Here is a 14,516-nt window from a genome sequence, read left to right as displayed (position 1 = left end):
GTAGACAACTTGTAGGCAAGTTGTACTTATTTTTTGGCTATAAAAGTCATTCTCTGCACTATAAAATCAATATGAAACAATATTCAATCTCCCCTCTCTCTATTTCTCCTACTCTCCCCTTCTTAATTTGCTAAGTTAGTTTATTTTATAACAAAATCTCAATACTAACAATGCAATACAAACCCTTCAGTTCCCTTAAAACTCTTTCATGATAAACATGCAAAGTACTAACTTTACTTAAGTTTTAAAAATCATGCATTATGGATTAGTAAATGAAAAATACTTTACTTACTCAAATTCTAAAAAACACGCATAATGAATAACAATGCAACAACTTTAACTTCTCAACTCCACAGGGTTCATGTGAGAAATATCCATGAACTATAATTCAAGGAAACCAAAATTTAAATGAAAAAATGTATTCTCAATGATAATACTCAAAATTCAATAGAGCAAATGTAATTTCAATTCAAGAATTTAAAGAAACTTGAGTTAGAACCCTAGGTTAATCTTCTATTGACTGAATTTATATGTGGGGCGTGAGGATGAACTTAGTCCAACACTCTGAGTAGCCTTATATACATGAAATAATTAGATTCTCAAAAAACTCGAAGAATACGCTTAAGGGACCTAATTAAGTCCAAAAACGTCGAGACTTGGACTGGAAAAGGCTGTGAAAAGGCCAAACTAACCCTAAGTTAAAATTGCCGAAAATCACTTTCACAAATCCCTATACGGTCTGTATAACCTTCCACGGACCGTTACGGTGACCGTGAAATGGCCGACTTTCTGACTATTGAGAATGGACTTCTACGAGAGACGTACGAGTTGTGTAAAGCTTTAAGGGCCTTACAAGTACCTGTAAAAGTCTAGATTTTCTGAAGTCCTAAGGTCTTGTTTCATGGATGGCTCTACGGCCTGTGAAAGCTTCCACGGTCCATAAATCCGTCCATAAAACTCTCCTCCAAAATTTTCCAAGCAAGGCTTAGGTGAATTCCTTTACCGCCCGTGGTTTCTTTCACAGTCCGTACAAATCCCTTTCTACAAAACTTAGAATTTTTCTGGACTTTTTTCCTGACTTGATCTGTGTTAGGATTTTTTTGGGGTGTGGCATATTGAGACTGGGTCCTTTGAAGTTAGGTCTACGGAACCTTCTATGATCCGTATACTCTTTTACGGTTCGTAAGGGGTGGTCGTAGAAATATATCGTGGGGTGATTTTGGGACTTCACTCCACTGGCCTATCTACGGTCCGTAAATGCTTTTACGGTTCGTAGAATGGTCCATGTAAATCGGATCAAAAATCAATTTGTAGGAGTTTGATTCTACAAGCCCATCTACGGTCCATAAAAACTTCTACGGACCGTAGATGGTGTCCGTAACATCAAAATTAAGCAAAAAATTCAAATCTATTTTGAACTTTTCTAATCTGATCTAAAATATTTTGGTGTGTACAAGCTGTGTTCTTCATGTTTTCCAATCCCTCGCTCCAATTCAATTATATAGACAACTCTGAAATAGTAACATCCAACGATTTTTAGACGTTAAGATTTCAAACCCCCTGTTCCTCAAAGTAAACCATAACGAAGAAAAGATGAAAAGAAAGCAATGTGCACTTTGCCTACAATAACAAAGGCCGAGTGGCCATTTCTTGTAATAATTGAGTTATTTTTTATAAGAAATTTTGACTCAATAAATATTTTGTTTAATTTTCTCTAAAGGTATTCTATTTTCGATAGTTCAAACAAAAGTATTTTTCATTTATTTTGTAATTTTCTTTTACATTATTGTTTGTGATTTTTTTAGAAAATAAGAAAATAAAAAAAACTTTTAGGGGCAAATATTATTCTGAAGGGTACAAACCTAAAACCCTCGCGAACGAGCAGTATATCCCACTTCGCTTCTCCTCATTTTTGTACTCAACATTACACACTAAAAAAGGCTTTCGTATTCTTCGAGAATCTGCGCTCGTCTTCACTCCATAACCCGATCTAGGGTTTTTTATCGTTGCCGATCTCCTCGCACTCCTAACATTCTCATCACTTTTCTGGCCAGATATACAGTCGGAAATGGCGTATTCAGCACAAACTCTAGATATTTCCGGCGACCGCCAGTCCGGTCAGGATGTTCGCACTCAAAATGGTACCGTCCAATCTCTCTCTACTTTTCCCCCCCTTTACATGTATTACTTTACTATTTCTACCTAGTGAAGTAGTGATTGTGTATTGTATTTTGAGATTTCAGTGACTGCATGTCAAGCAGTAGCCAACATTGTCAAATCTTCGCTTGGACCGGTCGGCCTTGATAAGGTTCGTTTCTTTTTTTCCTACTTTTTGTATCTGTTTGTGTACTTTTAGTGTATTCTACACTACTAGTAATTGTTGCTGAAGAAGTGTATGCATCCGGGTTGTGTTACTTGACAAAGTTACTAACTTTTCACTTGTGGTCATATATCTAGTTGTCAGTTTTAGGAGGATGTTCATACCTAGTTTTAGGAGGATGTTCATACATAGGGTTTTGAGATGTTTATCATGTGAAATTTCTAATTTAAAAGATAACTTATTGAGTATTGGAATGAAACAGGCTCAAATCTAGTGGAATGGAATATTAGTGATGGCGGAATCTGTAGAACCTTTAGATGCTAAAGTGAGCTAACTAGCATATTCGCAGATACAGATAAATCTGCAGAGCAATTTAGAGACGTTTTTGTGATAGCTTGAGCTCTCTGGAGAGCCTCCTGGGTTGCTGTTATTTTGTATCATATTTGTTCGTCTTTACATGAATGATTTAAGGACGAGAATAACAAAAAGGTAAGTGGGCATATTTGCCAAGCTTGCTCATACTGAGAGCATTTTTGCCTGTAATTATCAATAATCCGTAAGACAGGTGCAATATGGTATGACTATGTCTTCTGTTCAAGCTCATTTCAGTTTATAAGCATCAACACTTGGTTAACAAGTGAGATGGTGGGCTTACAATTAGTTCAGAAGCAAAGCTTGAAGCCTAATGTCCTGATTTGGTACAGTCATAATATATCTAGAATGACACCCTTAAATATTTATTACCAAGAACTATTGTGTACCAGACAGGTGAAGTGGCATAAATACTTAACAGAATAATCTGCGCTGTACTCATCTTGACTGTGGACATCAGGAGTAAGCTTAGTTTTGTAATCTGAAGATGGATTTTAATTCAAAGTACCAAGGCTGGATAATCATTTACCAACCCAATTCATTATATTTGACATTGAGCATGATGCATCTGCGCTTCACCTTTTTTTAATATCTTATAGTACGGCATGGGTTATACGTATTACTTAAATTCATTAAATTAATTATCTTAATTCCCATAGTACTTCTATTTTCCTGTTTTCCAGGAGATGGAGTCAGTCACCACCTCAAAATTCGCTTCTGTTTCTTTCAAAAACTATTTGATGCAACATATTTTGGAGATAACAATTGGATTTGGCATATATTAATGAAAAGGAATAAAATGGTTTTGAGTTCATCATTTTAAGTCCCCCCACGCACACGTGACACCCCCCACTCACATTTGGTGTTTGAATGATCAATTGAGTGTTGACTCACTGGCATAGCTATGAATCTCAGATGCTTGTTGATGATATTGGCGATGTAACAATTACTAATGATGGTGCTACAATTCTGAGGATGTTAGAAGTTGAGCATCCAGCTGCCAAGGTAACCACATGAACCTTCTAATTTCTCACTCAAGCATAATGTATAAACTTTTTGAAAAAAATGGTGGACCATTTGTAATGCACTATCTCACAGGTTCTTGTTGAGTTGGCTGAACTCCAAGATCGAGAAGTTGGTGATGGAACAACCTCAGTTGTTATTATAGCTGCGGAATTGCTTAAGGTAGTCTTGCTGATCTATTGCAATGCACACACTTCTCCAAGTATTTTCAATTCAAGCAGTTAGTGCTCACAGTTTTGGTTGAAATTTTGTGTTAATATTTGCAGGGAGCAAATGAGTTGGTGAGGCACAAAATTCACCCAACCTCGATTATCAGTGGATATAGGGTAACTATCTGCATTCATTTCACATGCAACTTAAAAGAATAATGACAATCCCCTTTTTGGTGATTCCAAAAACATAAAGCCTTTCTAATATTATACTGCACTTGTTTCTGGCAGCTAGCAATGAGGGAAGCATGCAAATATGTCGAAGAAAAATTAGCTGTTAAGGTATTGATTCCTGGTATTTGGCCTTCACGTGTGTAATACTGTGTATTATGCTGATGTGTCTACCACATGTGAAGTAGTTTGTTCAAATACTAATCTAGTTTGCATTATCTTTGAACTATAGAATATACCTTGCTGACCTTATAAGAAAAGGACATTGTCTTAAATCTATGAATATTAAGTTAGAGTGTCATTCCTAGGGAAACTTTAAATACAGGTTGCACTTGAGATTTCGAATGTGTTGTAATTTATGTCATTGCTAAGGTGTAAGAACCAGTTTAATCCTTTATCTGATCAGATTGAAAGCATGCAGAAGGTTTTCATTAATCTACTGCCTTGTGAACCATAGACTGAACATTTTGCCTCCTTATGTGATGCTTTAGTGCAGCGGCAAGGTTAACACATGTCTCTCATCCCTCATGGGCTCTACCATTAAGAGCATAACACTGGACAATAAATATCATTGGCAGAGTGATATATTAGTTGTTGAGGAAATGGCATGAATGAATCTTTTAGCGATTAGGTTTTAGCATCAGAAAACTAGTTCCTGGACACTTGTAACTATATCTTTACATCTAATCAGAAATAAATAGTTTTTATCTTGATTTATTTGTTTTTACTTCATGAATTTCGATGAATTACTTCATGCAAGATGAAACCCTAGCAGACCTTGGTGCATTTCAACGCTTTTTACTTTTGACAACTATGTTTATGCAGTTCATGATCTTACCAGTTTGTCCACTGTTTTTTCAGGTCGATAAGCTTGGAAAAGATTCTCTTATTAACTGTGCCAAGACAAGCATGTCATCAAAGTTGATAGCAGATGATAGTGACTTCTTTGCTAATATGGTATGGTGATTGTTGAAATTGGATTATCTTGAATAAACTTTGCCCATTCTTGGAAAAAACCAAATGATAAGTTTTTTGATTATTCAAATCAAGTTTATTAATAGTGCTCTGAACGTTGTCCCAATACAACAGAAGAGTACATCAAAGTCCAAACAACCTAACAAAAATCTAATCGTGCACTGCTATCCAAGAAAAACCACTGGCTTTGCTGGACCTGTTTAATCTGAGCGATCATTTTGTGCAATCTCCATATGCAGAACATTAAAAACATGGATGTGTTGTGTAATGGTTTGGTTTTATTACCTCCTTTAGTTTGAACCACAGCTTAGTCTCTCTTTGATATTGCTGCCTTTAGGCAATTAATTCCTGAACTCGTCATATGTATGCTTTCTGGTTAGTAACATTCTTATACTTTGCTTACATACAATTAGTGTGGTATTGATGGGAAAAGAATGGAACATCAGGGGGAAGTTCATATTTCCTATTGTTTGTGATGCTTTGTAAGGGGGAAAGAGTGGGCCTAACACTACAAACTTCCCACATTTTTGTGTATAGTGTTTTGAATGTCATAGCTGCCTAATTTCATTTCTTGTCCCATTGAGCTAGCATGATTAAGAACATGATTATTGGAAAAAAGTTGCTTCTTTTTTCCCTTTCCTTTTCACATACATTTTCCCAAGATGTACATCTAATCACTTAAGTTACTAAAATTATTTGGTTAGCAATATTGACCTTTTTTTAGTCAACTTCTATTAAATCCCTAATATTGTGATTTTTTTGGGTGGTGGTGGTGGTGGGGGCTAATAGGGCCCCAACTATGCTTGTTCAACAATTGTCTGTTTGCTCCTTGCATAATTTTACATGCTTATGTAAGGTCAACATTTGAAGATCTTTTTCGTTGCTATTTCTTCTCCAACGTCAACTTTTATCATGCATGGGGTGGGGGCTAATAGGGCCCCAACTATGCTTTTTCAACAATTGTAATGTTTGCTCCTTGCATAATTTTTCATGCTTATGTAAGGTCAACATTCGAAGATCTTTTTCGTTGCTATTTCTTCTCCAACATCAACTTTTATCATGCACGTGCAGCTAAATTATCCAACCAGATGCCTTTTGCTTTCAAAGGGTCTTTTGTGTTCTCATCTTTTGGCGAAACACAATTTCCAGGTACCATAATGCTTTAGCAATTGGTGTATTTGTAGGTTGTTGAAGCAGTACAGGCAGTCAAGATGACTAATGTTAGGGGTGAAATCAAATATCCTATAAAGGTGCGTTGTTCGTTCAAGAAAACTTTTTCTGATAATTTGGAAGGTCGTCTCTATAGTTTTGTTAATCTGGAAGCACATACAATTTTGGCCTATATTTGTTTATTTATACTTTCTGTTGATTTTAGGAGGCTGCCAGCATACCCTTAATGTTGAGGAATACAATAGTACCAGTTTAAAAAGAAACTAGTTTTGTGCAGTTCGATTTTGTAGATTCCACATATTGTTGGACATCTATATCAAGTACTAGTATAAATCAAAATTTATTTCTATCCAGGGTATTAATTTACTTAAAGCACATGGGAAAAGTGCGAAAGATAGCTATCTATTGAAGGGTTATGCACTGGATACTGGCCGTGCTGCTCAAGGAATGCCTCTGAGAGTTGCGCCTGCACGGATTGCTTGTCTTGACTTCAATCTTCAAAAGACAAAAATGCAGATGGGTGTTCAAGTGTTGGTAACTGATCCTCGAGAGCTTGAGAGGATTCGCCAAAGGTGATTTTTTTACTGAACCATTCAGTCTATTCTGTTGCTATCAATGTCTTAGCATCAAAACATCGTTCTTCTTGTCAACTTCTCATAACTGAAACCAAAGAAATAGCAACTAATATTTGCCATATATGTCCATGATCGGTGCTGGAATTTTTTGTTCAGAAATGTTATTGGGGGACCTTGAGTATTAAATATTTGCTTCATGATTGATGTGGATTTCCTACATTTATGTGACAGTTTAAATACGTTGAGTATTTGACTGCTTACCACAGATTACATTGGATATCTTATTGCTGGTACTGAATGAGAGATGAGGCTGAGGCTGTTGTTTTTGACATAATCCTGTTATCTCTAATGATTTCGCAAGGCTGTTTTGCTTATATCACTTGGGATAACAAATGACATTCTGTAGCTATGATTTACAACATATTGGTTAAACCACAACAGCATGTTCTAATTCAGCCCTAATGTTAATTTTTGTGTACAGAGAAGCTGATATGACAAAAGAACGGATTCAGAAACTTTTGAGTGCGGGAGCCAATGTCGTCTTGACTTCAAAAGGAATTGATGACATGGCACTGAAGGCAAGCTGCTAACTTTAGTTGTTACTTTTCATAGTTTGGTGTTTCCTTCAAATGCACTATACTCAGTTGAGAATGAGTTCCTAAGCTCATACTATTGAAAAAGCAACAAATGCTTTGTTTAATACCGTGCTTTATTTTGTACATTCTAGTGGTTCTCTTTATCCTTCCTGGCATGTTCTTGATAACTGGTACGCTTATTGTGCCATGTTACAATCAACTTCGATGCATGCACACAAGGGTGTGGTCAGTGAATTGTTGGGATCTTTAAGTTTAAATCTCAGCAGAAGCAAAAAACACTAGGTGATTTCTTTCCATTTATCGAAGGCTTGATGGTCATAGCGGCTTGATGGTCATAGCTACTTGGTACCTGAGTGCCGATGGGAGGTAGCAGGTACCTGGTGCTGATATAAAATTTAGCCCTTTAATAAATTATTTACCTTACAATAAAACTAAAAAGGTTAAAAATATCAGCTCTTATTGTGGATTTAAATGTGGCGGTCATGGTAGTGTTTGTTTTGAAAGGTTGTGAAGCTAGCAACACTGATATCTGCCATAACTTGTTTCTTCTAGACAAATTCCATCTTGGTTACTTCTGTTTGTTTCTTGTGCTTCTAGCTAAAGGGTGATTGCATAAGCTGGTCCAGTTACGATCTAATTTCATATTCCTGTTTCAGTACTTTGTGGAAGCTGGTGCCATTGCGGTTAGACGTGTACGCAAAGAAGATTTGCGCCATGTTGCCAAGGCAACCGGCGCAACTGTGGTATGTTTACTAGTCTGGTCTGCGAATTTTCTTCTGTATTTTTATTTTTTGGTTCATACCCCGAGGAGAGATAGAGGTAGGCCGAAGAAGTATTGGAGAGAGGTGATATGACAAGATATGACGCAACTTCAGGATTCCGAGGACATGACCCTAGATAGAAAGGTGTGTAGGACTCACATTAGGGTAGAAGGATAGTAGGTAGTATAGTGTTGTCTTCCTTAGGGTGGCTGGGGTCTGTGCTGGTACTAGTTGTATTATTGTAGCTGTATCATTGCTGTTTATTGTAGCTGTATAGTGTTGTCTTGCTTAGGGTGGCTGGGGTCTGTGATGGTACTAGTTGTATTATTGTAGCTGTATCATTTTTGTTTATGGTGCTTTGATTATCACATTTATTTAATTATTGTTTGGCTACTTTCGCACTGTTCCTTGTTATTTGCTATATTTCTTCCATTGTCTCCTTTATGCCGAGATTTGTTGCACTTGAGCCGAGAGTCCTTTGAAAACAGCCTTTCTACCTCCATGAGGTAGTTAACTGGTAAGGTCTGCGTACATTCTACCCTCCCCAGACCTCACTTGTGGGATTTCACTGGATATGTTGTTGTTGGCAATTCCTACCCCCTATCGAGGATCAAAATTGTCTCATTCCTTCTTTTGCTCTCTGTCTCAGACTCTCAATTTCTCGATTTGACATAGAGTGCTCTTCCAACTGGAGCAACATCATCTTGTCTTACTGTTTCAAAGTTCTTTTTAATCTTTCTACGAGGTTAAGGTTGTACTAATCAGAGAGGAAAAGGCTTGGTGAACCTTGCTTTAGCGTGCATTCTTTCATGACCATGAATGTCGAAAAAGATACAATTTTTGTGTAGAGTTCTATCATGTAATCCACAATAGACTTTTAAGATGAACAATGAGTGTCATATGAAGGACAAAAAGGTTAGAGATTTTTACTTGAAAGGAGTTAGGATCAAGAAGAATGTATAGAACCAACTTTCAGCGAGTTTGTACTTGGTTTATCAAATGTTGGAGTAACTGGAGTCCAATTTTTAGGACATGACGTCTCTTACCTTTTTTTTTAAAAAAATAATTGGTAACTGTATATTATGCTATATCCATGAAATCTCTCCATGAAGTCTCTTACCTTGTGAAAGCAGAATATTGTCTCCTCTTTAGACAGATGCTGGCTGTCCCACCAGCAGGTGGTTGCAGGACCAAAGAAAACAATATATGAGTAGGATAGTGGAGATAATTTTGGCATATAACTATACTGATTTTTGATTTCTTGTAATTACGAGCATAATTTTTTTCTGAGAAATGGCATGTGCTCATGTATTGTGCTATACAGGTCTCAACATTTGCAGATATGGAAGGAGAAGAAACTTTTGAACCATCATTTCTTGGACATGCTGATGAGGTGGTGGAAGAGCGGATTGCTGATGATGACGTGATTATGGTTAAAGGAACCAAAACCTCAAGTTCGGTATGTAGTTGCGTCGAATTTGAAGCTTATTCTAGCTGTGCTGATTACTTGTTTAAAATTGCAAAATTGTTTGAGCCTATTCTTGCATCCCCCCCTCCCCCCCCCCCCCCCCCGCGACTCTTATTTGTTGTCTTTGATAGAAAATGTTGTGGCTCTTGTGGTCTCTTTTTCCAAATTGAAAATTGTGTTGAAACTCAAAGGTTATGAATATGGACTGATCCTGCTGCTTTTATCAGGTTTCATTAATACTTAGAGGTGCAAATGACTATATGCTTGATGAAATGGAGAGGGCCCTCCATGATGCTTTATGCATTGTGAAGAGAACACTAGAGTCAACAACTGTAAGTCCCTGTATCAACAAATTACTACTAAATGCAGTTGTCGTTTACTTTGATGAAATTACACACATAAAGGTTATGTTGTGGGCATCAAAATTTATATGCACGCTGTAAGAAGCTTATTCTCTTATACTTGCTAGACTATGTTTAGATCTATAATAGGTGTAGGTTATTAGTTTAAACTTGTTTGATGAACCAATGTACTAGTGTCATTACATTGGCATGATTAAGGGGTGTAACTCCAACAACATACTCAATGTGATCTCACAAGTGGTCTATAGGGGGGGGGTATGGAAATTTTATCCTCCCTACCTTGTGTAAGGTAGAGAGGCTGTTTCCGGTAGACCCCTGGCTCAAGAAAAGTGTTTTCGAAACAGGATAGAAAAAATACAAGAGTAAAAATGCTATGATAAAAATACCAAAGGTTGTAACATATATTAATAGTATAACAGTCTCTGGTACTTCAATGACCTTGTACTTAGACAAGGAGAACTGTGCATCCTGATTTTACTGCTAGTTGCTTGTGGATATCTTCCATCACGATATTTGATTTATCCATGGAGGAAATTTATTACCATAATCTCCATTTCCTCTTGGCTATAGGAAGAAGCAGCGAAATTTTGTAGAAGTATAAATGCCTGATCAGTTTGTTACCGTGGTAAAACAGGTCGTTGCTGGTGGTGGAGCTGTTGAGGCTGCTTTATGTGTCTACTTGGAGTACCTAGCTACTACTCTTGGGTCAAGGGAGCAGCTGGCTATTGCACAATTTGCTGAATCCTTACTTGTCATACCAAAGGTCCTTGCTAGTTGTATAAAACAAAAATGAATTGTACTGTTGTACCCCTTTGTTCTATGATTAATTTTGGTGAAATTCTTCTGGTGCAGGTTCTTGCAAATAATGCTGCAAAAGATTCTAGCGACTTAGTATCTAAACTACGTTCATGCCACTACCTTGCTCAAACCAAAGCTGATAAGAAGCATTTGTCTAGGTATTCTTTGAAATCCGTATCTCTGTGTTGTTTGGTCAAGGCTTCTAGTCAAAGCTGATGCACTACTTTTCAAATTTATACTTTATATGTTACTAGGATTTCAAATTTTAGTTTCGTAAGAATCTGGTTTTTGGGTTCGTTTGGAAATCCTTGTGGGTTACAGTTTTCAACATTCTGAAGCCCCAAATGTTTAAAATGGCATTAAATAAAAGGGATCTGAAAAATGATCTGCTCGCCCTTGAGGCATTTACTCGTGTCATGCTGTCACCTGACCAGAATGAAAATGTGTGGCCTTATGCCTTTTGCTTTTAATGTTGTTTGGGGTCTACACATCTTGCATTTCTTTTTGATGGATGATGAAGCACTGCTAAACCGAATGAATGGTATTATTCAATACATCTACCATCCTTCCTATGATCTATCATAATCAGGTTTTGTTGTGTTATACAGCATGGGACTGGACCTAGCAAAGGGCACTGTGCGAAATAACTTGGAAGCTGGGGTGATTGAGCCTGCAATGAGCAAAGTAAAAATTATACAGGTAAATCTACACGAAAATGCTGATCTGCTGAAGTTTAGGTATTTGTCCCTTCTAATATGGTGTAATTTCTTACCAGTTTGCTACAGAAGCAGCTATTACCATTCTGAGAATTGATGACATGATAAGGCTTGTCAAAGATGAGAGCCAGAATGACGAGTAGGGTTAGGCAGAAGATAGACCTGGACTTGTTCTATTGGAGCCAATGCGAGTGTTTGATGGACTTGCAATGCATGTTTCATTGCCCTTTTTAGAATTGATCCCACCAGCTCTTGTTGATCCAGAATGGGTTTTTGTTTTTCCCATGAAATTATTCCTTAATCTTGTGATTTGTTGTGAGTTTAATATTGAAGAGATTTGTCAACACTAGGAAAATTTAAAGTAAAATCTTCTTAGAATACTGAATAGGTAAATTTGAAGTTTTGTTTTTAGCTGGTTTATCCTTGTGTTTAAAATGTTGGGACTGGTTCCTTATTCTGAAAGTACTACGTTGGTATTTTCCCTTTAAAGAATGTCAATCGCACCTAGTGTGACAGTGACACTGATGGCAAAGATAGATACTACATAGATCTTCTAATCTATTGTTACAGATATGATACTGATTATTGTAGCAACTCTCTGCACTTTGATATTGAGATAAATCGCTACAAAATTCCAGCACTATCACCAAGGAACATAAACTCTTTGTGGAATGGTGTATCGCAAGCTAGGGAAGGTTCGGCGTTTTTTCCTATTGCAGTTGAACTTTTTCTCTGTTGCCATTTTTGTAGTTTTAAGTACAGTTGAAGCCTATGTAGCTTCAACAGTTACATTGTGGATATACCTAGCTTGGTTTTTCAATTATGGACTGAATAAACTGATTTTAATAGTCTATGAGCATTTAATAAGAAGGATCTTTCTTAATTTGAATAGTCAAGAAAGTAATACAAACTAGTGGATAACTTATTAAACACTAACACGTCTAACATGTAGTCTCTTAAGCTGTCAGGAAAAACATTTAGTTTTTGTAATACTTTGGATTTTTTGTCCGGAGAAACTATTATTGCTGTTATTGTTTTCCTAATTCTCTTTTCTATGCAATTAGAACATACTTGGATTTGGAGGGATCCTCAAGTAACTACTGCAAGACGCACTCTTTCGTTTGTAAATCTTTGTTGCCAAGTTGAGAGAAACTAAAGAGTTCGTTTGACCTTTGTGTTGCTTGCAATTTCTATCTGCATAAGCCCAAAAAAATAAATATAAATAGACAACACTTAGTTTTTTTTTTCTTTTCCCACGAAGGGGTGGGGGATTGTGCAGAGGCCATTGTTTTGTGTAATTTTTAAATAATGGAAGGTCAACTTGAAATGCAGAAAGTAGGGGCTTCTCCATATGGGCACACGTGAATTTGCCAGCCTTGTTAATATATGGTCTGTCACATGACCCTTTTTTTTTTTTTTTTTTTTGGGTGTGTGTGTTCTCGTTCATACTTGAGCACAAATGACAATTTTATGTAGAATTAGTAACCAATTTTTGAGCACTGATTCAGTTGTTCTTTTAAGTATAATGGCATCAAAATATTGCCAACATTATAGTATATCAAGAAGAATAAAACTCTGATGTCTAAAAGATGTCATGCTACTTGTTACGAAAACATTTGGTCAGAGAAAAGAATTTTACGAATAGATTTTACTTATGTATTTTATATATTGTCACGGTAGTTTAACATATTATAACATGGCAGTTCTCCTTTTTTCCAAATTATTAATCCATACTAATATATTTTAGAAAAATAAAAGTAATAGAATATTTTGTTTCAATTTCGTCAAAGCTTAGCAACTCGTGTACATAAATATGAGCTCTCAATTGTTGAAGATAGATGCTAGCTACGAATTTTTCTTGTGTAGGTATATATTTTCTTGTGTATGTATGTATTTGTAATTAAAATATGATAAAATTTCAACTCTTGAATTAGTAAGGAGAGAGTAGTATTGAACTTATCAGTAGGGTACTTGGGTACTCCCTTGGACATATTTTATTTCAAAGACGTGTAAAAAGACAAACATGATATGTAAAATAGATTGGAGTTACAGATTCAGGACAAATTGTAATCGCATTTGACTAAATATCCATCGTGATTGAATAAAAAAAAAAATGTATAGCAAAATAAATCATAGTACTCCATTCGTCTCAAATATATTAAAATATCATGTGAAAATTTTTGAGTTATAAATAGCCAAAAAGAGGAAAAAATTATATTTTGAACGAATTTAAAAAATTAAATAAGACAAACAAATTTAATATTAATGTAGAATGCACGAATCCGCCCCTCAAGGACGGAATATTATACAATATCCAAAGTCACAAAATTTGTTTTTAAAATGGATATATTTAATTGTTTTTTTAACAAATGGTGCACATGGGGGATGCACGTGCCGAGCATTTTGCTTAGGGATCAGCACATCCCCCCACTCCTTTTTCCCAAAAGATTATTTATTTATATATATATTTTTTTTAAAAAAATAAGACTTTGATGTATTCTTTCTTCCGTGCACGTCACGTGCTTCAGTACTGTCTCGTCCATTTCTCTCGTCATCTCTCTCTCTCTTTAAAAAATTGGTAATATTAAGATTTCGCTTATAAAATTGCATTAATTATAATATTATTATTATCTTTAAGAACTCGTAATAGAAAGATAACTCTAAGGATAGAGTGTGAAAGGGTAAGGTGTAATTCAAATTAATGGCTTGAGAGAAGCTTTAGGATGTGACCTAGTGATTAATGAAGTGAGTTAAGTATCATGAATTCTCATATTCAAATCTCATCAGAGATAAAAATACTAGATGATTTAATTCTCATATGTTTTAGCCTTGGCGGATTAATTACTTAGTACATGTTACTAGTGGAAAGTGAAATATATTCCGTGAAATTAGATAAGAACGGACTCAAACACCATGATTATAAAAAAAGAAATAAAAAAATGAAGGAAAGCTTTGCCATGAATGGCAAAATAATCACAAGTTGGATGCATCATCTCTTGT

General features: G+C 35.9%; 1 protein-coding gene across 2 annotated transcripts; it reads left to right on the top strand.

The window, feature by feature from the left end:
* Window positions 1-1,866: 1,866 nt before the first annotated feature.
* On the top strand, window positions 1,867-12,008 carry LOC129886721 (T-complex protein 1 subunit alpha). 2 transcript variants are annotated; one of them, XM_055961535.1, is made up of 18 exons: window positions 1,867-2,141; window positions 2,244-2,308; window positions 3,608-3,697; window positions 3,791-3,877; window positions 3,982-4,041; window positions 4,156-4,206; window positions 4,957-5,052; window positions 6,255-6,320; window positions 6,595-6,812; window positions 7,297-7,393; window positions 8,068-8,154; window positions 9,497-9,631; window positions 9,868-9,972; window positions 10,637-10,765; window positions 10,855-10,958; window positions 11,409-11,499; window positions 11,576-11,687; window positions 11,724-12,008. In XM_055961535.1, exons 1-17 carry the CDS (start codon window positions 2,069-2,071, stop codon window positions 11,657-11,659), a joined length of 1,638 nt encoding a protein of 545 aa, XP_055817510.1. In that variant the 5' UTR covers window positions 1,867-2,068; the 3' UTR covers window positions 11,660-11,687; window positions 11,724-12,008. The 2 variants fall into 2 exon arrangements, with proteins under 2 accessions (XP_055817510.1, XP_055817509.1); XM_055961534.1 differs by having other exon boundaries at window positions 1,869-2,141; window positions 11,576-12,008.
* The last annotated feature ends 2,508 nt before the right edge of the window (window positions 12,009-14,516 follow it).

This window comes from Solanum dulcamara, chromosome 4 (genome assembly GCF_947179165.1).
Source record: "Solanum dulcamara chromosome 4, daSolDulc1.2, whole genome shotgun sequence".
NCBI classification, from domain to species: Eukaryota; Viridiplantae; Streptophyta; class Magnoliopsida; order Solanales; family Solanaceae; genus Solanum; species Solanum dulcamara.
The sequence above is the reverse complement of the archived record's forward strand: the minus strand, read 5'-3'. Positions and strand labels throughout refer to the sequence as shown.

What these genes read in the sequence shown, in the direction of transcription:
- LOC129886721 (XM_055961535.1), top strand. Translation starts at nt 2,069, where the DNA reads ATGGCGTATTCAGCACAAACTCTAGATATTTCCGGCGACCGCCAGTCC. An exon ending in GTGACTTCTTTGCTAATATG is followed by an intron (nt 5,053 to 6,254) that starts GTATGGTGATTG and finishes GTGTATTTGTAG; the next exon opens with GTTGTTGAAGCAGTACAGGC. An exon ending in AAATCAAATATCCTATAAAG is followed by an intron (nt 6,321 to 6,594) that starts GTGCGTTGTTCG and finishes ATTTCTATCCAG; the next exon opens with GGTATTAATTTACTTAAAGC.